The sequence below is a fragment of the Cyanistes caeruleus genome, chromosome 9, assembly GCF_971803275.1.
Source record: "Cyanistes caeruleus chromosome 9, bCyaCae1.hap1.1, whole genome shotgun sequence".
NCBI classification, from domain to species: domain Eukaryota; kingdom Metazoa; phylum Chordata; class Aves; order Passeriformes; family Paridae; genus Cyanistes; species Cyanistes caeruleus.
Window position 1 is genome coordinate 16,972,613 of NC_141709.1, and position 22,143 is coordinate 16,994,755.

Genomic DNA, 22,143 nt, shown 5'->3' on the forward strand with positions numbered 1-22,143 from the left:
CATTTCCGAGTTCAGTCTGGAAAATGTTTCTAGGCATTTGTATTGGGCTTATTCATAGAAGGATATCTGTGAGATTTGACTTTGCTCCATGCAGCCGAAGAAAGGACACAGCGATGAGTCACCTAATTGCCTTGAAGCAAATGTAGATCCCTCCTGACAGCACTTAGATGCTTAAGCTCAGAGTTTACCAATGGGCAGCTTGTGTTTACACAAAAATAGAAAAACAGAGAAGCAGCTACTTTAGAGGTGGTGAAAATGTTGTAGGTCTCATTGAGAAAGCGACATGAGCTCTGGGACCTTCCTGTACTTTCTGGGAATGACAGGACCCTTTGCTGGTGTGGGCTCCCTAAAACAGGCAGGAGAATCTGCCACAGGGCTGGCAGGTTTTGAAAGATGCCAGAGAAAAGTGGGGAGTGTTTTTTTTCCTGTGTATTTTCAGGGTCTTAGAGCACTATGCAATGTGTGAAGGCAACTGCACAGGGAGCCCACAACCATGGATTGTCAGAGAAAAGGAGACTTTCTGGAAGCCTTCCTGAAGAAACAGACAGAGCTTCTATTAGGACTGATGTATGTGTAGATGCTCCTGTGACAGCCTTTGGATCTAGATGAAGGACAGCTTGGAGAAATCAGGCAATCCAATTACATCTCTTAGATGCCCTCAGTAACAAAATTACCTGAATGAGGGACAGGGCATCACTCTAGTGTGAAAACCATGCAGAAGTTCTAGAAGACTATAAAAAGTAGTCTAGAGCTGCCACGATCCATTACAGCAGAGCTGGAGAGAGTTTCATTCTTGGACTTTGAGTCAAGGAACACACATCAGGAAGCAAGGGTTCAGCCAAGAATGTTGTTTTGATAAGCACTATAAAAGCTAAATCAAAAGAATGAAACATGAACATAATGTTTGCACTTGAACAACATCATCCCCTTGCATTGAACCAGCTCCTTTTGCAGTGTTTACTCAGTACCCAGTGAGCCCATCTGCACTTCCCTCTTTAGGCCCTTCCAGGGGAGCACGGAGCTGTCGGCACAGCTTCCCTCACAGCACAGCAGCCACGGCTGCAGGGCCACCACGGCCGGCCGGCCACGGGCCCACGCTGCACAGGGCTGTGTCACCGAGCTCCAGCTGCCACCTTACACTCAGCGTGGGACTTGTGAGGCTGCTGCCAACAGCCAGCACACCCAGAGAGGCACCCACATGCCCTGCTTAGAGAAACAGCCTGGGCATCTCTTCCTCTGCAGAGCCACGAGTTTTCTGAGAAGAAACAAAGGTGAATTGCAGAATCAAGGGTTCTATCTGCACTCTGCTTTCCAAAAGCCAGATTCCCTCCTTCCTTGCACATTGAGCAGTCGTGTGTGCCCACAAAGCAAAGTGTTGTATGTGGACACTTATGCCACTATGTAAAATTCAGCTGGGTGACATGTACAGTCAGTATATGTAGTGCGGCTGTTGGGCTGGTGTTCCAAAGAACGCCTTTCTGACTTGTGGGAAACAGGCAACCTTTTGGGATTAAAGGAGATTTTTGGCCCTTGCAGGTGCAGTCAGTTAATGGATGCTGTATTTTGCCCGTGCATGATCGTTACTGCTCATATTAGCTCTGAAAGGGCCAATAAACAAGGAAGAATAATCTGAGACTTTCCAGTTGCTAAGGCAATGAATTAATCAGCATGTATGTGTTCAGCAGATTCACATGATCCTGCCAAGGCCTGCAGCTTTAGGTCTCCTGCTATATTTTTGCCAGCATGAGAGAAGGGAGCAGAGGAATTGGCAGGGAATGAAGTGTCAATGGTTAGGACTGTAATAAAAATTTTGGAAGGAGAAAGCAGCACCTACCACTACACATTCATGTATTATGTTATGTTATAACATGCCAACAAAATGAGGCTCTTTGCCACCATTCTATGCAACAGCTTCATTTAGCATAATTATTGGGTATAAAATCCCCTTGTCCAGTAAGAGCTGATTTCTCCTCCCAGAGTTGTGAATCCAAGCTGAACCATATTCAGTACATTTGATCATATTTACAGACCCTGAACCAACTCTTCAGCTGACAAGACATTGCTTCACTTAAATCATTAAATTTCTGTCTGTCTCAGGAGCTGAGTTCTTTAAAAGCTTCTTGGAGTAAGATGCAAACCAACCAAGCAGCACCAACACCATTTCCAAACCCAAGAGCGTCAATGCATGCTCTGAGGGCTGAGGACAGCACAGCATAGTTGATATGCTTAGGTGAACCTAAGGTTTGTAAATGCTTTTGATGCTGATCAGGCAGTCCAACACAGTGGCTATAAATTAAGCACTATGATCCCATCTGACACATGCAATTAACCAGGGAGAAAAAAAAAATAAAATAAAGAAAAACAAACCAAGTTGGCTTTTTTCAGTTAGGAAGATCAAATGAAGGGGTTTGGGTTCAGGATGAATTCCCATTTACTCACCTAAATACCAGAGATGAGGCCTTTCTTACAGTCCTTTACCATAAGTCAGGAGTTAGCCAATAAATCCTACCCCTGTCACTTTCCTCTAGGCCATAGTCATGGGAATATTTAGTTGACAACACTTGCACAGTTCCCTCCCTGAGCTGCTGTGCTGCTTCTTTTTCTCTTTTATAGACAGAAGCATCGCTGTGCATATGTACCTAGAAGATAATTTCTGAATAATTTTACACATGCAGTTATTGCAGCTGGTGATCCATGACTCCTTTCCAGTTTAGAGCCCCTTCGGTTTCCTAAGGAAATTTTACCTGCTCTGTTATCTCAAATGAAGCGTAGCCTTTAGCTAGGGCCAATACAACCCCCCACATGCAGTGAGGTTTAGCCAAAGCTGAAACAAAAAGGTGCCTGTAATAAGGGAATCCAAGCCTGACCTTCAGGGTCACTCTGGGGTGAGACAGATCCATTTGAGCTACCACTGTAAGCAGGCAGCTGGTTATTGCCACATCTGGAGCTCTGAGCCCAGTCCTTATCCCAGATCTTCCAGTCTGGCTTTGTGTGGATGTAAATCTTCTTATCAGTGAAGTGAAGATAATGCTACTTCAGCACACTACACACTGTAGGAGAGTTAAATGGATAAAGTTTATAAAATGTTTTATATGTCAGATGGAGCATATATAAGACCTAAACATTCTTACTGAAAGCTTCAATAGCTGAATATCAGAAAACTAATAGGGAGAAAGGCATTAGAGACCTGGTTGAGAGACTAGGCCTGATCTTTGGCACTAGTGCTTGTGGAAAATCAATTTAATCTCAGAGGAAAGCAGCCTTGGAAGAAGGTGTAGGTAGAGGAGGCGTTACCTCAGCACCCCTCACTACACACTTGAGACTGACCCTGCTCATCCCTGAATCAACCACAGGAGAAGACCACATGTTGTGGGAATCTAATCAAAACCCACTTGCAGTTAATTATGCAGTCATGGATAGCATGCAGGCTTGGGCTGCGCTCACAGGCACTGTTGGGGCAACAGAATGGCATTGGGGACACCAGAGTTGTGCAGCCAGCCCCGTGTGCCTCCATCCACAAGGGTGAGGAGATGCTGCTGCTGCCCTCACTGTTACTGGGCTCCAGGAACATGTGGATGGGCATGAGGGTGCTTCCATAAAGCATTCAGTGCTAATGAGTTCAGTGCCAGTGGTTGCTGTGAGCTGGCAGCAGAGCAGCAGTGGGGCTGTGCTGGCACACAGCTGATCCTGCAGCTCTCTCTGCAGGCTCCGTGGGCACTGGCTGCGCATGGGCACCATGGCTGGGTGTTCATGGGCACCATGGCTGGGTGTTCATGGGCACCACGGCGGGGTGTTCATGGGCACCACAGTTGGGTGTTCATGGCCACCACGGCTGGGTGTTCATGGGCACCACGGCTGGGTGTTCATGGGCACCACGGCTGGGTGTTCATGGGCACCACAGCTGGGTGTTCATGGGCACCACAGCTGGGTGTTCATGGGCACCATGGCTGGGTGTTCATGGGCATCACAGCTGGGTGTTCATGGGCACCATGGCTGGGTGTTCATGGGCACCACAGCTGGGTGTTCATGGGCACCATGGCTGGGTGTTCATGGGCACCACGGCTGGGTGTTCATGGGCACCACAGTTGGGTGTTCATGGGCACCATGGCTGGGTGCTCATGGGCACCATGGCTGGGTGTTCATGGGCACCACAGCTGGGCGTTCATGGGCACCATGGCTGGGTGCTCATGGGCACCATGGCTGGGTGTTCATGGGCACCACAGTTGGGTGTTCATGGGCAACACAGCTGGGTGTTCATGGGCACCATGGCTGAGGCACACAGCCACCCCAGCAGGGAGCACAGTCGGGGTTGGATTGTCCTTGCTGTGGCCAGGGTGGCTGCAGCCCCCATGGCTGGGCACGAGGCCCCAGGGAGCCCAGCCGCAGCCAAGGGCATGGCCTGGGAGCTCCAGACAGAAGGGCTCGAGCCTGTCCCCACATCCCAAGCACACCCATGCACAGAGCTGCTCCTCGAGCCCTGGGCCACCCCTCCCAGGGCACAGAGCTGCACAGGAGCCCTCCTGTCCTGCGGGCAACCCGTGGGGGTTTCAGAGTCTCCTTCGAGCCCCGGGGGATGCAGCCATGCAGTGGAGACGTAACTGCTCCAAACATTCCTTTGATTTGAGGCTAATTTTGCTTTTCCTAATAATTTCTTGATAATAATATAATTAGATGAGTCCTTAAGGCCATTTCATGTACTAGATTTATTGGGAATATTACCTGCATATTTAGAGTTAAGAGGGACAAATATTTTATTTCCTTTTTTTATTGTCCCATTATTTATAGAGTTCTCTTTGAATCTTGTAAATACATTTTTTCATTTCCCTTCAGAGTTTGTCTTTCTCTTTGGCAAACATTGATTTTTTTTTTCATGTTTTTTCCAGTGAACCTTGAAATTAAAATGTCTTTTTTTGTTTAATTTCTTTTTTTGTACACTGGACTCATTGTCAGCACAGCAAGAGCAAGGTGTTTTGTTAGATTACTGCTGCTTCAAAGCTGCTGAAAGGAAGAGTTGACCACATTTTATTATTTGTGTGTAGTTCCTTCATAGGTTACCATTATCCTCTTTCACACACAAAGCCAATCCCAAGTTCTCAGCATTTGAAGGGAGCATTTAAATTTTTTTAGTATTTCAGAATCAAATTTGAAGGAAGCATTTTAATTTTTTTGTATTTCATAATCAACTTTTATTAATCAACTTTATGCAAGTTTCAAGAATTGTAGAATTATTTGTCCTCTTAGTGGACAAATCATATGCACAGAAACAGCTATATACAAAAATAGCAAGGTTTACGGGCAGAGAGAGTATCTTTTATTAGAGCAGCTGATACAGTTGGGGAAAAAAAAAAGGAAAAGCTCTCAGTCACACAAGCCCTCTGAAAGCATTTCTGCTTTTTTTGTCTGTATCAACTGTTCTAAATAAAAAATACTACTTCTCTCTGCAAACCTTTTATCTCTCCTACCCTTTTACCATTGCAGCTACAGCCACACTATTTCTAGCAAAAAAAAAAAAAAATTGTATTTATATAGCAAAGAAACCATATCACCATTTTTTCAAGTGTTTTTCATCAAAACTACTGACTGTTCCCTTTCCTACAATAGAGATTTTATTTTTAATGTAGAATATTTTTAGAAAATAATAATTTTTATGATAATTACTTAGTCATTGTAATTTTATCTGCTATAGCAGAAGAATTCTCTATTACAGAGTCTTGACTAAGAATTCTTTTTTTCATTTACTAAGTAGCCAGGGCACCATAGGTTATGAAATTAAAAGCTTAAATTATAGTAGGGTAAAGTGGTTGGACCTAGGAACACAGATACATTTGTATCCTTGGTCAGCCTGAATGCCATCAGAAAGTTAGGAAATTCTTCAAAATATTCAGCTACAATGAAATCCTCCATAAATTAAAAAGATTTTCTTTAGCTTTGTGACCTAGGGTTATACATTATGCTAAACAAGTATAACAGTCTATGTTCAAAGGCTAAAGAGCAGGTAATAAGTGTAGCGAGAGTCCTGTTTAAAAAAAAAAAGTATTTAAAAGTGGATTGTTCTAGGCTATAATAAACTATGAATTGTAAAAGGTTAATTGACAAAATGATACTCATCTAACACCATCTCAGCAATAGCAATCATTGCTGAATTCATAATTCAGAGGTCTTGCTATACTGACAATCACATTTCCTCAAAAAGACTCCAGTTATTTCCTCAGTCTGTTTAACCTGTGGTAGTTAATTATAGATTTACAAGCGGTACACGGGCAGACACAGGTACCTGTGACCACTGTGCTGCCGGCAGGAAAGACAAACGCCAGTCTGCAGCCCGGGGCAGCCCAGGTACCCGCGTGGAGATTCTGCCAGGAGCTGACCTTTGCCTCGCTCGCCGTCCGATCCCGAGCGCTGGCGTGGGCGATGGTAATTACCCTCACTGCACATCTGGCATTCAAGGAAGGACAGCCTTGCCTCAAGGTTGCTGCGCTTAGGTTCAAATCCCATTTTTGCAGAGCCTCTGACCTGCAAATCTGATCTGTTTTCCTCCAAAGTGTATTTCTTATTCAATGAGATACAATATGTTAGCAGTGAACAAAATACTAAGATTTTACAAATAGCAACAAGCATTCAGCCAAACTCTTTCGATGGGTGCATTGTCAGAGTGGCAGAGATACCCTCCTCATAACAGAAAAGATTCCTTTTTAACTTATTTTTTTTCCTCTAAGATATGCCAAATGAGAACTATTTTGTTTGTTTACCTGATTTTGTAAAAAGCAGCAGTTCCTCAGTGGAAGGACAAATGTAGTCACTGCAATTGCTGTTTTGCACAAAGGACTTCCTAGGCAGTGGCTGCATCAGTGGCTTTTGTGATCAGAGTGAAGTGCCACACAATCACTTCTATCCATGCCTGCCACAAGCTGTAACCAAGAAAATGGCACAGGCTTGCTAAGAAGTGGCTATTCTAATGTCTCCTTAATTACGACTCATTACTTCTTTTTTAACAGTACAAACTTGTCAGCTATAACAAAAGATGTTTAAGAAACAACCCTTGTCAAAATAAATGAATTAGGAGCATTCATCCTTTTTCAGAGTGTGAAGAAGTTCGTAAGGTGATAATGAATTCCACAATGCATTAGCCACACTTCTTAAAATGTGTGTACCACTTACTCCAGAACTTGTAAAAGTTTTGTCCTCCTCACTGAATCTCCAGTTATGGGCACAAATTAGCAAGATTTGATTGCAATTGGACTTTGAGAAATTCAGCTATTATTCTGCCATGTGCAAGATGTTTTCTGTGTGCAGAAGCCTGTTAAAGTAGCATGAAATCCACATGAAATCCAAAGGAATGTTACCAGTGCCTTTGCCCTTACTTGGCAGAGCCTTGTGCTGCAGAAGGTGTAGAGCATCTTCTGCCTGCCAGGATCCTGCTAGGACATGGGCTGTCCCCCTGCACTGGCAGGGGAATCCTGTCTCAGGAGCTGGGCTTAAACCTGATCCCAGGTCAGTGTAAGCCTTCCCTAGGAGATCACCAAAAGCAGGGCAAGGCCATGATTTGGGCTGTGCTTCCAGTGACAATTTTGAGTCTGCTTTCCCAAGCCATTGCTTTCTTTACATGTATGGACCCTCTTCCACAGTGCCAAGAAATTCTGTCCAGGCATGATGGAATGTGGGCCCAGCAGTGTCACTTAGCCCACCCACATCCACACCGATCTGCAGATGCAGCTCCCTCCTGGCTTTAGTCCATTTATGACCTGAGCACTGGCACAATCTTGCCACTCCTCTACGAGTCTAACCTTCCAGCTTATGGACCGTTTTCAGGAGCATCTCAACATCTGCCTAAGACCCATGCCATATCCATGACTTTGTCCCCTCACTGTTACATTCATGACTTTTCACAAGTTTATGGTTCTCTCTATCACTGTACTGATCTTGGTGCTCTTTTCAAATACTAGAGCTGCTGTAGAGAGTTACTGTTCTGAGAAATTTCTGTGTGCAGTAAATGAGCACCCAGAACTTCCTCAATGTAATGAAATCTTTCCAGCAGTGACATGGCATAGCTCATTTAACATTTCATCAGATGAGCACTCATAATACTTGCCACAAAAAAATAGATTATTCTGATGATTTCTACTTATCTAAACCAAATGCTCTGAAGAGCTGCTCAGATTCTTGAAACCTCCTAAGATTGTGGCTTTTGTTTTCCAAAAGCCAAAGGCAGCATCTGCAGACTCACCATTTTTACCCCTTGGAGCACAGTGACACTACTGTCATGTTTGCCTGCCTGGGGTGGCAGAGCTCACTCTCACCATCCTTCTGGGTGCTGGGAAGAGAGGCAGTCTACTACCTCATCACTACACCATCTCCCTCCTGCTGCACCTTGGATAGAGGCACTAATATCACACTGGATCCAGGCTTCTCCAGCTCCTGGGGACCTCAGCTCACAGTCCCAGCCTAAAAGCTCAGGTTGAGGCCTGCCTTGGTGGCTGAATGCACACTTGTTTGAGAAGAGCTCTGGAAAACAAGACAAGTTTGCTGTCTTCACCATGATAAACTCAAATGAATTTTTAAGGAGCTGGGCTGTTTTCAATCCAGCTCACACACAGCTACAGATATCTTCAACCCATGTACTTTCTGATTCTGATAGAAATTCTCCCTCCTGCTATCTAGAAACAGACACAGGCACAAGGAGGTCAATACTACTGAGGGTCTGGCTTTAGATTTTTGGTATCAGAAACATGAATGAACAGGGAAACAAGGACTATAGGAGATGTATGGTAGAGATTTATCAGAGGTATGGAAGAAAAGACGTTGGGCAGATATCCAGGGGAATAGTCTGGGATGTTGGTCCTTGCCCTGGTCTCTCAGTGATCCCTGGCAAGATGAAGGAGCAAAGCACACACATGAAGAGTTTTTTCCTAGAGCAATACAACTCAGTTATCACTGGAGTGTGTCTGCATCCCAGGAAAATGTACAGAGATTCAGGCTACCCAAAAAGAAGGGAAATCTGTAGATCTGATGGCTCTTTGAAAGCCTTACTGGGCTATTCCTGATGCCCTACTGCAATGTACTATGCAGATGTGTCTCACTCACCTGCAGTGGGACCAAAACTTGCAGCAGCAAGGAGAAGTCTGCAGTCCTCAGTTATGGGGGACGATAGGAAGCAGAGAGCTGTGGAATACTGAAATAGCAAAAGGCATTTGGGAGCCGCTAACTTATACGGCAACCATTGCTATCCCCCACAGCAGCCAAATGCAAGCAAGTGCAAAAACAGAATCTCACCAGTCTTATTCATTCACAGGGAGCAGAAACAAAATCTAAGCTTGAAATTCTTGATTAAAATAGGGTTTTAGAGTGGCAAGTAGACATGAAGACTTGTGCCCAGAAAACAGTAGGCTGTTTGAATACCAGTCTCTGTGGGAGATCCAATATGCCTGAAAGAGCTGTTCATGAATGTCAAAAATAATGCCAGCACTGAAACAGTCCACTCTGCAATAATGTTTTCTATTAGAGATTTCACTCCAACAGCCAGAATTTTAATAAGCATATGGCAATTTTTAGTTAATAATGGAAAAGGCATTTCCTAAAATTGGGATACGCCATACCTGTTGACTGGCAAACAGCTCACAGGCAGCAGTTTACCTCATGGGCAGAGGAAATTGCATCTCTCCAGAATGGGAGCTTCGTTTTCTGTAGCCTGGCAGGTGCCACCAGCAAGGACAGGTGGGACATCAGCCAGGAACATACCCTCCATAGTGCTCAGACCAAGCCCCCGTGGCAGTGACTGCAAACCACCTGTGGGCGCCATCCCTGGTGATTGTTTGTGCCCCAAGACCAGGATTGGCCTTCTGTGTGTGCAGGAGCACAGATTTTTCCTTCCTGGGCACAGGGAGTCATCATCTCACTCACTTTTCCAGCAAAATATGGTGATCTTCACTAGGAACAGTTATTTCCAGCTCTCCACAACGTTTGATGGTAATTGTAGGAGTAAATGTTTGGAGGTTAAGGTGTCTTTTCTAAATGTCCAATATTTATAGCTATGGAAAAATTCATGAATTGTCAAATGATTCGTGGTTATAACTGCAGAAGAGCTTCCACATGAAAAATTAGGACATACTGACCCATATAAACAAATTCAGTAAGCCACAACAATCTGCTTGAATCTATTTAAAATACTACTTTGGAAACACTGCAAAAAAATACTGACTGTTTAGTTAACTTAGGGTCCATTTCCTATCTATCTATATATCTATATATCTGTAAAAAATACTCTGGTAATAAGCACATTTTTATTTGCTAGTGTAGAGATGGAATGTGTTGCTACTGTGGTTCATCCACAAAAAAAAATCCATTGCTTTTAGTATGAATTAAATGAATACTGAAGTGTCTCTACTGCTCTCAGAGGAAAATTCTCTTCTACCTCCTTTACAAATAAATGTGAGGTCTGGTATTCAACTTATCAGAAAAATACAGCACAGAAAAAACCCCAAAAAACAAGCAGCTCTCTAACGTGTTATTTGTACACTTTATATACTGACTACAGGAAGAACTGGAATTATTTTTACTAGCAACATATGTGTAATTTAATATCACCGATGAAAAGCAGGAGCTGAACTGGCCAGGATAAACTTCAAGCACTTGTAATTTTTCCAGTTTTGAACACAAAAATGTGAGTTAAGCAGAACTCTCTTCATCTCTGCAGTGATTACAGCAGTATTTTCTGGAGGAAAGGATAGAAAACAAAAACTGTGCATGAAGAAAAAAATGAACAGAGAGATAACAAACACTCCCCCACTACCCTACCATCAAACTTCTCTTGAATGGATCCATTGCTCAAGCCAGTCATGAAGCAAGCAGCCATGTGCGTAACACATCTGCCAAGGGTTACAGGATACAGTTCAGATTTCTTTGCCTACTCTTGCTCTGCATAATGCTGTTCCTGCGATTTTACTCCCCATCAGCTCCTTCTCTGCTCTGAACAAGGTCATAATGCACTGACCTTGTATCCTGCAAAACCAAAAGCATCCCCTAGCTTGCTGCTGTATTTTTTTCCTTGAAATCTCCAGACTAGGTGAAAGTACTGAGAGCGTGTGACTCCTGATGACCTTTAAAGAAACTTCGCCCACATCGCTGCCTCTTGCACTGAAACCAGAGTCGTTCTTCCCACCTGATTGATGTTTCCCATGGCAGACACAGCAGATGCATCCCAGACTGCTGAAGAAAGGATAGGTCTGACGAGCACAATAAACTTTCAAGACATGGCATACATGGGCTCAGAAGGGCTCATCTCTCTGAGCCTGGCAGGCAGGGTACAGCATGCCAGCATACTCACATACTTTTTGGAAAGCAAAGGAAACAGTAATTCAGCCTTGATTTCACTGCATCTCCTATTCTGAATTCACATCTCAGTGAGAAGGAAACTAATGGATTTGTGAAGGGGTCCCCTGCTAAAATTTCTCCTATCGGTCATGCAGCAGCACGGTTTGGTTGAGGGTCATCAGTGCTGCATGGAATCAGACACAAATGCAGGATGCCAGAGAGAGAGGAAAGACCTGCAGCATAGGCCAAGAGATGCTAGAGAGCAGCAAGAAAAGAACGAGGTGATGGTAATTTAGACCATAAATCAGTGACTAACTCAGAGCACAGTTCACCTGCTTCCTGTGCCAGCACAGCCACTCCCTCTTTTCCCAGGCACAAGGATGGGCAAGGCTGTCTGTTTCAGCTGCTCCTCATGGGGTCTTAAAGGCTGAGTTAATTCTCACTAGTTCATCATACAGCCCTCTACTTTTCTAGAGTCATGGGATCTGGTTTGCCAGCAATACATCTGCATAAAACAAAGTTCAGCACTGCTTGTGGTAATAACTACCTTGCAATCACACCATAGCACCAAATGCTGGGCAAGTGAAAGGATAATTCCATAAAAGCCTGCAAGTTAAACATATATTTTCTCATTAGCATTTAACTATTAATCTCAGATCTTAACAAGAAGAAGCCAATGCAGGTGGACCAGAGTGGCATTAGTGCAGTGGCCCTGTGCTGGGCAGGGTCTTGTTGCTCAGGTATCTCAGTACGTCACAGAGAGCTCCCTGAGACAGCCCATTTGGAAAGGTGAGCTGTGCACCCCTGCTCCTGGAACACTTCTTAGACACCACCTTTGCCATGTTAACTGAGAAATGTGGCTACTCAATCTGATGCTCTGTGTGACATAAGCACACTGGGTCAAGTGATAAGCCAGATATTTCAGTCACAGCCCATCTCCATTAAAAAAAAAAAATCCTGTTCATGACTTTACATTCATAAATACTCTCACAATGTCAAGGGATGGGGGGTTTTCATCAATTCATTAGATCTGCTCCCATGAATTATTTATATTCAGTGCTAAAAATGGTTCCGAAACATTACAAGAATTCAATATCAGTTTTCACAGTGGGATTTCATCATTTTAGCACTGTAGCATAATAGCCTAATGCAATACTAATACTAATACGATATGGTGCTAATAGGGTACAATGAGAGTTCTCTCTAATATGCAAACATTTCCATGTTGCATTATTATTTCTTTTAAGTTAATATGATATGGTGATAATATGATGAAATGAATTAGTTTCATATCATTGTTTGCATGAGTTGCGCATATTAAAAGAATATTTTCCCCCCTCCCTTTGAATTCACTTGGAATGAGCTTGAAAATTTACCCTGTAGTTATTCTTATGCTAATGAGGCTGTTTAGTAGGAAACACTCCCGCTGTTGCTTAGCCAGCTGAAGAAAGAATAGGCGCATGCCACCTCTTGCTGGAATAAGAATTTTCCTGGCCTGTTTTGAAAGCCTCTGTCCTAAATATGTTTGCTTTAACATTTCCCACTAGCTCATAGATTCATTGCATATTGATGCTAAATTCTCTGATCAATATTTATCAGGAGCACTTCCACATAAGCGGACACGGCTCCCAGCGCAGCTGCCATGAGGGGAAAGGCACGGGGAGTCACACACCAGCACCTGGGGAGGTGACCACAGAGACAGAGCCATCATGGTTGGTGTGGCCCAGGTCTGGCAAGTGCTGGAAACAGAGAGATGGCAAGGCCATGCCCAGGCTCCAGGGTCCATCACAGTACTCTCCTCCAGGTCTTGTCATGTTTTGCCAAAGCTTGTGCTGTGTATTCATTGATGCAAAAAAGCCAAGCTGGTGTAAGGGTTTTTCCCTCTGCCCCACAAAGCAGAATATCTACCAGCCTTGGAGAGAAATCTTGTCTGCCCTTCCCAGAAATGAGCTCTGTTCCCTGGCACATCACACTGATGGAAGGGCCCCTTCATTTCCCAGCTCTGGTAGCAGACCCATGGAAAGCACCCTACAGATGCTTTGGCATTCTGTGTTGGACACAACCTGCAGGGCTTGAAGCCTTGTTCTGATTGTTTGCCTTTTGTGCTACAACACTTAAATGTGCAAACTGGAATGGCTGTAATGGGACTTTATTTGGCCCTTTTCAGAGGGACTCACTGGGATAACAGTGCTTGTTAATAAATAAGTACTGAAATTTTGAGGACTTCTCTTTGGGGGTGTTGTGGGGCTCCAGTACAGGATGATAGAGAAGGACATTCCTAAGTAATTCAGCTAACATGAGCCTCTGGTTATTTTCTTCCTGACTCTCCTATGGAGACAGAGGACATCCCACAAGGTGGCTGAGAACAACATCCTGATCTGCCCATACCCCAGCTTTAACTTCATGTAGATCCAGTAACTGCCTTCAAATCCCAGTGCATCCAGCTTGACGGAATCCGAATGTAGACTCTATGACCATTAATTCACACAAAGTTATGCAAGAAAATTTTACACGCGAGGTTAACAGCACATGTACGACACAGAAAACTTCCCCAAATGTTACAGGGGTTTAAAATGTCATAAATAAAAGATTCCAAAGTTTTTTTAATTATTAGATTTCCAAAGCTGTTTTACATAATTCCCTGTATAATCCAATCTTAAACTCAGAAGACACTCATGCAGATGACATTTCCTCTCTGTTTTGAATAGGGATTATTTTTTAAGAGGATACAGAACCTGGAAGTATTTCAATAGGTCTGATATTTAAAGCATATTTAATGGCATTTATGTTTTAATCTTCTTACCTACTAAACTTTAAAGAGAGCTGCAAGGAATTCAACAGTGAAAAAAATAATTAGACATTAGTTAAAATGCATAGGCAATGGGTCAGCTGATTCATGAACAGGACGTGAACAGGACATAAACAGGAATGGCTGTCAGGGCAACACTGCCTACCATGCTTTCCACCCTCCAACAGTCACACTGCTCACATCCTCTTAACATCCTGAAAGTGTCCAACTGCTCACAGACTTCGGCTACACTGCTGGCAACAGGATGATCTGAAAGCAATGACCCAAATTCACCAGGTTCCTTATAGATGAGCAGATCAGAGGAATCTTTGCCAGCAAGAGAGGACAGGGGCAAATGAATAATTCTCGTAAGTCATTTTGCGTTTTCCAGCCAACACAGCACCATCTGAGACCTCTCGTGGGAAGACTACTCACCTTAAGCAAATCTCACAGAAAATTATACAAAGAAAACCTTTGTTGATTTTCTGAACTTTAGAGTTTTAGAAACAAAGTCTTATTTTGATCATACACATTCAGCTCTGCTGCCTTAAGGCTGTTACAAGTTGAGTGGCAATGAGTTACACCTTGTGCTGATGCTTGTCTCCCTAAAATTCACACATACTCATTTGCTGTTTCAGACCTGGAAGAGCCTGCAGACAACTGCCTGCTTGTTTTTCTTCTCACACTCTGCCTAACCCCAGGAGCAAGGAGCTACTTCATTAGGAGTAAAGGTATTAATTAGCAGTGAACCTGTTTAACCCACATGCTCTTTCATGCGGCTTCATAACGAATTCCAAACAACCCTGAGTTGTAACATGACTACTATTTTCTCATATTAGAGCAGATATTCATTCTCTTGAAATCAGAGGCAGAGGTCTAGCAAACACCTCTTTCCAAGGGGCCCATAGATTGGAGTCTGCTGAAGTTTCCTCACGGCAGAATGGGTGTATTCACACATGAGAGTGACTAGGTATGGCACTCCTGCAGCATTCTTTCAGCTTTCTGACACTGTGCCCTAAGCCAGCTTCAAAAGGTGAAAGGAGTAAAGGAGTAGTGATAAACTGTGAATAAACACTGTTTACTTTGTTTCCAGTTTCTCATAAAGAATCACTTACATGAGTGAGTCTTGTTAAATTCAGAAGTTTCTAGAGCCACCGCCCAACACGTGTTCCCTCCATGCAGAGTGTTGTGCCTGCCGGTGGCTGGGTGCACAGTGCCGGTGGCAGTGCTGATGGCAGTGCAGTGCCGGTGGCAGTGCTGGTGGCAGTGAGTGGCATGGCTGGTTAGGAGGCCCAGGAAGATCTTTGTTGAGTTGCAGCTTTTTAATCCCTGTAGTATCAGCCATGGCTGATTAGTTACTTATTTCACTGAGCAGGACCCAGCATGGTCGTAGTGGGCACCAGCTTTAATCTCTCTAGTTAAGGATCAGAACTCACGTGTGGTTGTCTGAGGAGTCACCTCAGGCCAACAATCATAAAACACACATTAGAAAAGACACATTTCAAAGATTTGGATGCATAGTTATTTCTACATTAAAAGAACCAATTTTGCAAAACCTCCCTGTGTGGCCCAGACAAATTGATGTGATTACTTTCAGCTATCAGTGGGAACAAATAGGTCTTATGCAACTTAAGCACAATAAGCCTGGCCATTATTCTATTCTGAAAAATCAAAGATTTCTTGGTGTTACCATTACTATTGCTCTGCTACTTGTGAAAAACAATTCCAACTATCAGGAAATAATTATGAACAAAGTCCAGTTAATTATACAAGACATCTAAGCTGCCCTAATTAAGGATTGGTTCAATACTGTTCACTTGGTAATTTTTTTTTTAATTGTGAATAGATTTAGTAGAAGCCTGGCTGATAAACAAATAATGAGATTGGTGGTCCAGAAGGAATTTGATTAATAAAATTATTCACAAATTATTTATTTCCTCTGGTTTATATTGTTCTTTCTTCTACCTTAGAACAGGAATAGAAGGAGAGGGATTGCACTTACTGGTTTCAATGCCTATGCTCCTTCCTGTCAGAAACACCCTACAATCCTGAGCCTGAGGATTAAAGCTTTATTCATGCAACCATGATAAAACAGGGTAAGAATTCAAAGCCACGTTAAGTCCGTGATGGAGTCACATTCAGGGAGATTCCTGGATCCATAGAAGCCTTATGGACTTTGCTGCAAGTACTCACCTTGCATAAATACAATGTCTATGGAATTTGTGCTCAACCATGAGAAAATGATCAGGGCTGGTAAAAACCAAAATCAACAAGCAATAGATCTGGTTCCACAGTTGATATTTGCCCACCATTTCTTCGGGAGAATTTACATAACTCCTGTTGACCTCCAAGTGTAGTGTCCCAAATCCAGAAATAGGCCACAAACAGGTGAAATCGAGCCCAGCTGCTGCAGCTGCAGAGATCAGACCCTGAAGGTGCCCAGAGCAAGGAGTGGGCTCATGGGCCAGTCAGGCAGGCAGGGCTGGAGGGGGCATGGGAAGGGCACTGGGGGAAGGAGAAAGAGCTTCTGGGTTGAATGTCTGTGGCTGAGTTCCAGCAAATCCTCGTGTATAACCACCACACCAACGATGGATGACTGCATTTTAACAGGAAAACAACTTTACATATGTTTTAAACTACAGTCTGCTAGCCTCGTATTTTAATATGAAACTGAAGCAATTTACTTCCTTTTTAATGGATTACAGAAGGAGCTCAAGCATAATGCCTCTACCCTTGTATGATCAATACTTTTAACACATTCATAAATTATTAATATTCTGCTCACAAAATTAACTACCTCTAAGATGCACAATTGCTCAATACTCAAAAGAAAAAACATTTAAGGAAGTAAAATGTTTCTTTGCATTTTTAGAGGTCTCTAGTAGCTTACTATATAGCAGGAAAGCTACACTGTTTATTATTCAATGTGGTATATTAATTCTAATTTATTTTACTAGTTTTTCTTCCTTCTGTGGCACCACAAAGGGACTGGGCATACGACTGTTTAATCAGTCAAAAGCCCATACCATGAAGACTGTCTCATTGCATTCTTCCTAGAAATGAATCTGTTTTCTAGATGGGAAGGCTTTGGGTAAGAGGAAGGGGCTGAGCTGATTTAGGAGTTGGCATGAGTCAATACTATTCAGGATTAGCCCATGCAACATTAAATAATATCCCAATGCTATCATCACAGTGCTCCTGCTGACATCTCTTCACCAATGCTGTTGATAAGTATCCTAAAGAGGACATGCATCTTCCTGTTAATTAATACCATGTGCTCTATTCACTTAGCTGCATTTCATTAGCTGAATTATAAAATTAGAAAATAATCTTCCAAAATGTGTCTCATTTTTAAAATTCATGTCTCACTTTCTCAATGAAGAGCAAATACAGAGATCTCAAGTCTCTGCCTAGGGATCACAAAATTTTCTTTTTCCAAGTGCTACTCTTTGTTTTCTAGTAAGTCTGACTTAGAATATCTTAGCTAAAAATGGACAATTAGTATCAAACTCTAAAGGCTAAAAATGTCTTTAAACGTTCCAACTAAGGGAGAGCAAATGTGCTCCCATAGAGGGATCAGTGGCTCAGAGCATTGCTTTGTGTCTCGGGGGCTTAAGGAATACTGCAGGCAGTGGAAGGATTACAGGGCTCTCCATCTTGTAGCTCTCTGGGAGCTATACTCATACCCCATTATCCTCAACATCATGAAATTGAATTAGTTTGATAAATGTATTTTAATCTAAAGAAGATGTGAATTATTTGATCAAATATATTCAAGGCAAAGTTTTTATAACAATGCTTAATAAACATGAAATAGCATAGATCATTGTTGGTAAAAAAAACCCCAGAAAACTCCAATTGGTGTTTTACACAGCTGTTCCCAGCCTGAGCAGACTCCTGGCTGATACCAGTGTCTGAGATGTGTTCATAAGCTGTTTGCACTGCATGAGCAGCAACTTCATTTCCATCTTCATCAAGATGTTAACACCTCTGCTGCAGTTACCCTCATTGTAAAGTTTAAAGGAAATTCCTTAGGTATGATGTACAAACTTTCAGCTCTGGAAATAATCCCTCCCATCAAGGCCTATGGCCATGGGAGAGGTACCATTGCTGTGAAGAGAGCTTTCAGTCCATAGGTGTTCCAGCCCAATGCACTGCCTTTAAGGGGGGTGGGTGGGTTTTGTTTGGGTCTTGTTTTCTTTTGGTGGTGAATTTTTCAACCAGAAGTACCAAAAAGCTCTGAAACTATGAGACCACAGAAACACTTATGAGACCACAAAAGAACTTCCAGATTTTTCCATTACCAACTATAAACCAGCCTTAAGGAGATTCCTTGTTTACCTTTCATGGATCCTTTGAGCTTACCCTTATTTGCTTAGCTTGTGACAATGCTGGGGAATCTTTGAGCAACATCATTTCAAAGGTTCTCTGGCTCTTTACAATCATTTCTGTAAAAAGTATGAATGTATATCTGAAAACAAACGCTGGATTTCAGCAACCTCTTGTGTAGCACAGTAAAATAGCAGGAAGAATAACGTAATTAACCAGACTGACTTCTCCAACTCAAATATGTTACAACCTTCATCACTACAAATTTCAATAGATATTGTGATGTTACAGTGTTTAAACCATATGCATTTCTTTATTCAAAGTCTAGAGGCAGAATAAATAGCTGCCAACACAGCCAGAAAGTCCCGGCAGACTTACAAGCAAGAAATTCTTATCACTAGTGTGAATGCTAAGGAAGTAGCTGTCTTTATACAATTAAAGTTCAAGGTTGCATCTATAATAGGCTTTTCAGCTGTATTTGGAAGTAATTTAAACTGTTACTCACCCATAACCTTGTTAGAGATTCATGGTGTTGAGTATGTAAAGCTGAAGAGACTGAAAGGGTTATAATACATTTACTAAAGGAAGAGAGGCTTGTAGCTAGAGAGAATATTGTGCAGGGAAGCTACAGGGGTTTGGAAAAGCTGCTTTTTGTGAGAGTACATTTCTCTTACAGCATCTGAATTATTCTTAGGAGACAATTTTTTGGAGAGGTATTCATCGTCATTTACCAGTTTTGTAAAGGTATTTCTCTGCCATCCAGACAAGAAATTAAGTAATTTAGATGTGGTTAGTATTGGAATGGGTCTTTCTGTTTTGATCCAACTCTGGTAAGGATATGGGAAAAGATTTTCCTTCAGTAACTCCCATAGGTCTTAAAAAAAAAAGAGAAAAAAAAAAAAAAAAAAAAAAAAGCTGTGATTACCATCTGGTGTTCTCCATAACAGCCTCTGGGGCCAGAAATGCAACAAATTCTTCCAAGCATCTTCAGGAGTTCCTGTGGAACAGTGATATGATTGGAGTTGTTTTCACTTTGATTACTGGATGTTTCTCACACTGTTCATCCAATACAAAGTGATGTGGGAGCTCTATGCATCAAGATCCCACTCCATTTCAGAAATTACAGAAAAGGAGGTAGAAAACAGAAAAATCAGAAAGAAAAAGGGAAATGCCAGCAGGCTAGCCTAGTCATTTAGAGTGACACAAAGGAAACAAGAAAAGAGAAAGAGGGCATTGAATGGGTAATATTAAGTAATGGTATGATGTCCAAATATTTGCAATGCTGGCTCCCATGCACATGGGCAAGTCATGCTTCCCATTACAGAATAATGGCAGGGCACAACCCCATGATTCAGCTGCACTTCATTCTGGCTCTTTTCACCACTGAAATACTTCTGTGGCTATTCTGCAAATTCTACTGTCCAAGTTTTCACACTTCCAGGAGGGGCTGAAATGGCATCCCTTGAAATTTACAAAATGTCATTTATAAAGTACACCTCACCCTATGCTGCTCTTTTCATTTAGAGAGTCTGAAAAGGGATGGAGTTATTTAAATTCTTAAAGGGATATTCACACAACATTTTCAAGAAAGTCAAGAATTTCAAAAATCCTGCTACACCCATGTAGGCTTTTCACTGTACCCATCATATGGCTTTTAAGCACTTCCAAAGATCTTGAGTACTTTGTGACTGAGCACAAGGCTCAGTAAGCTTCCTGTATACTTATCTTTTGAAAATAGGAGGTCAAACCTTTTGAGAGTTGATTCTTGGTAAAGAAGCTTCTGTCGCACAAATCATAGACCTGACATAGCCTGTCAGATGCAGGTTCACCAAATAGCCCTTGGGGCTGTGTTCACACTAGTGATATACAATGTTATGAGCACAACTTGGTATTTGATTGCAGCCCTTATTGGCCTGTGAATTTCACCACAAATAGTTGTTTCCATTGTTGGTTTTGTTTTTTTTTTAATAGATATGTATGAGGCTACAGGTTCCTGAATTCATAAATTGTAAACTATATTAAATACACTGAAAATTGACTGATGATGACTGCTACTCTTCTAGGCTAATTTCTCTTCTAAACCATGATATGAAAATTCTGGCTAATGGGCTCGTGACAAGACTAAACAGGGGTAATAGCAGACTTAATCAAGAAAACAAATGGGATTCATTAAAAGCTGGCACTCAGCGGATAATCTTTGGAGAGTTCTAACCTCAATCTACGTGTCCCATCAAAAATGAAGGAAAAAAATCATCAGCTGACTTTATCTTGGGCTGTTGAGCCAATTCAGTGGAAATTCATAATGGAAAAATATTAGACATGTTTCTCTTTTTATTCTCTATCACAGAACTCACAGTAAAACATTAACTAGAATTTTCTTCATGCAGTTGAGAAGACAAATTAGATATAGTTTTCACAACTACCTCTAACAGGTAATTTAAGATAACGTTGCAGTACTATAACCATTTCTTGGCAAATACTAAGATTTTATATATTACATTATATATATATATAAAATACACCTACATATCTTCCATATATATGTATGATATACAAAGCCTATATAGCCTTTATATTTATATGTTACTACAAAACATCCACACACCTACCCTGCATTGTACACTTTTATAAGCTAAAAGGCTAGAGATGGAAGCCAAATGCTACTCCTAGTTTCAGAAATATTCTCTCTACAATAAACAAAGTCAGTTCCCTAAGTATAACCATCTTCAAAATTCAGTTTTAATTCTGCAGTTCAGCCACCCATAAAAAGGGAGAAAACTTTAAAATTGATTATTACTCCCCTCCAATAGCTTCTATCTTGTTAAAATATGCACAAAATTACCAGATAAACAGCTAACTCTCCTAAGTAAATATCTAAATATTTCTTTAGCCAATATGATATTATCAAAAAAGAAGTAGTAAAATTACTCTTGAATTGCAAGAAATACATGTCCAGCTATGATCTACTTTGAATTTAAGAGCAAGAAAAAAATAAATATGTTTCCGATTTACTTTTTATTCACTTCTCTTAGAAGTGCAAATGCATGGAAACTACTGTCTGACATCTATGTAACCTACCTGAGCTCTCTAGGGGCCAAATGAAAACCTTACTGATGCATCAAAGACTTTTGATGGTTGGGGATTGTTTGTAATTGGTATATGTATTCAATCTGTTTTGTAATTCCCCCACTTTGCAAACACAGTTTATTTGCTCTCATTTGGTTCACTAACACTAAGTTCTGCAAAAGCTTATTTACTCTCAGTACCACCTCCTAATTACTTTAGGGAAGTCATATTGTTTTGTCATTAAGCTATTCTAGCTCTGTTTTGTGCAGGACATATTTTCTGTTAAAGTGTCCAAATTCTTTTCAGGTGGCTGCAGCCTTGCAGCATGTGGCCTTACACTGTGTCTAAACTTGCTAAGGCAATTTGAGCATTATCAGTCTGCTAATTAATGTCCTATAATAATTCTGACCTTTAAAAATTGTCTTCTAGCACTGCTGTTTCACAGGCCTGCTGTGTATATACTTTTCCCTTTTTTTCTTGTGAAATTTTTCCACCGACATCATCTGCTCCCAGAGACATCCCAGCTCACTTAAGCATTGCTGACAGAACTTGGAAATAGTCCTGGCTAAAATTTTGAGGTTTGGTTTGAGGGTTGTTTTTTTTTCCTCCGTTTGCTTTGAAGGCTTGATTATCTCAGCTATTCTTGCAGCAAA

At 41.8% G+C, this 22,143-nt stretch overlaps 2 protein-coding genes across 2 annotated transcripts in view; both read right to left on the reverse strand.

The window, feature by feature from the left end:
* PTBP2 (polypyrimidine tract binding protein 2) overlaps nucleotides 1-22,143 on the reverse strand; it is a 132,680-nt gene that overhangs the window by 106,098 nt on the left and 4,439 nt on the right. The gene's annotated exons all lie outside the window — the stretch shown is intronic.
* The window catches only part of LOC111932769 (uncharacterized), a 56,047-nt gene that overhangs the window by 28,988 nt on the left and 4,916 nt on the right, over nucleotides 1-22,143 (reverse strand). Inside the window, exons 3-4 of the mRNA XM_086841993.1 lie at nucleotides 19,350-19,421; nucleotides 18,461-18,543 (exon numbers count right to left, since the gene is read on the reverse strand). Of these exons, the coding sequence (XP_086698119.1) occupies nucleotides 18,461-18,543; nucleotides 19,350-19,421 (155 nt within the window). The remainder of the gene's footprint in view (nucleotides 1-18,460; nucleotides 18,544-19,349; nucleotides 19,422-22,143) is intronic.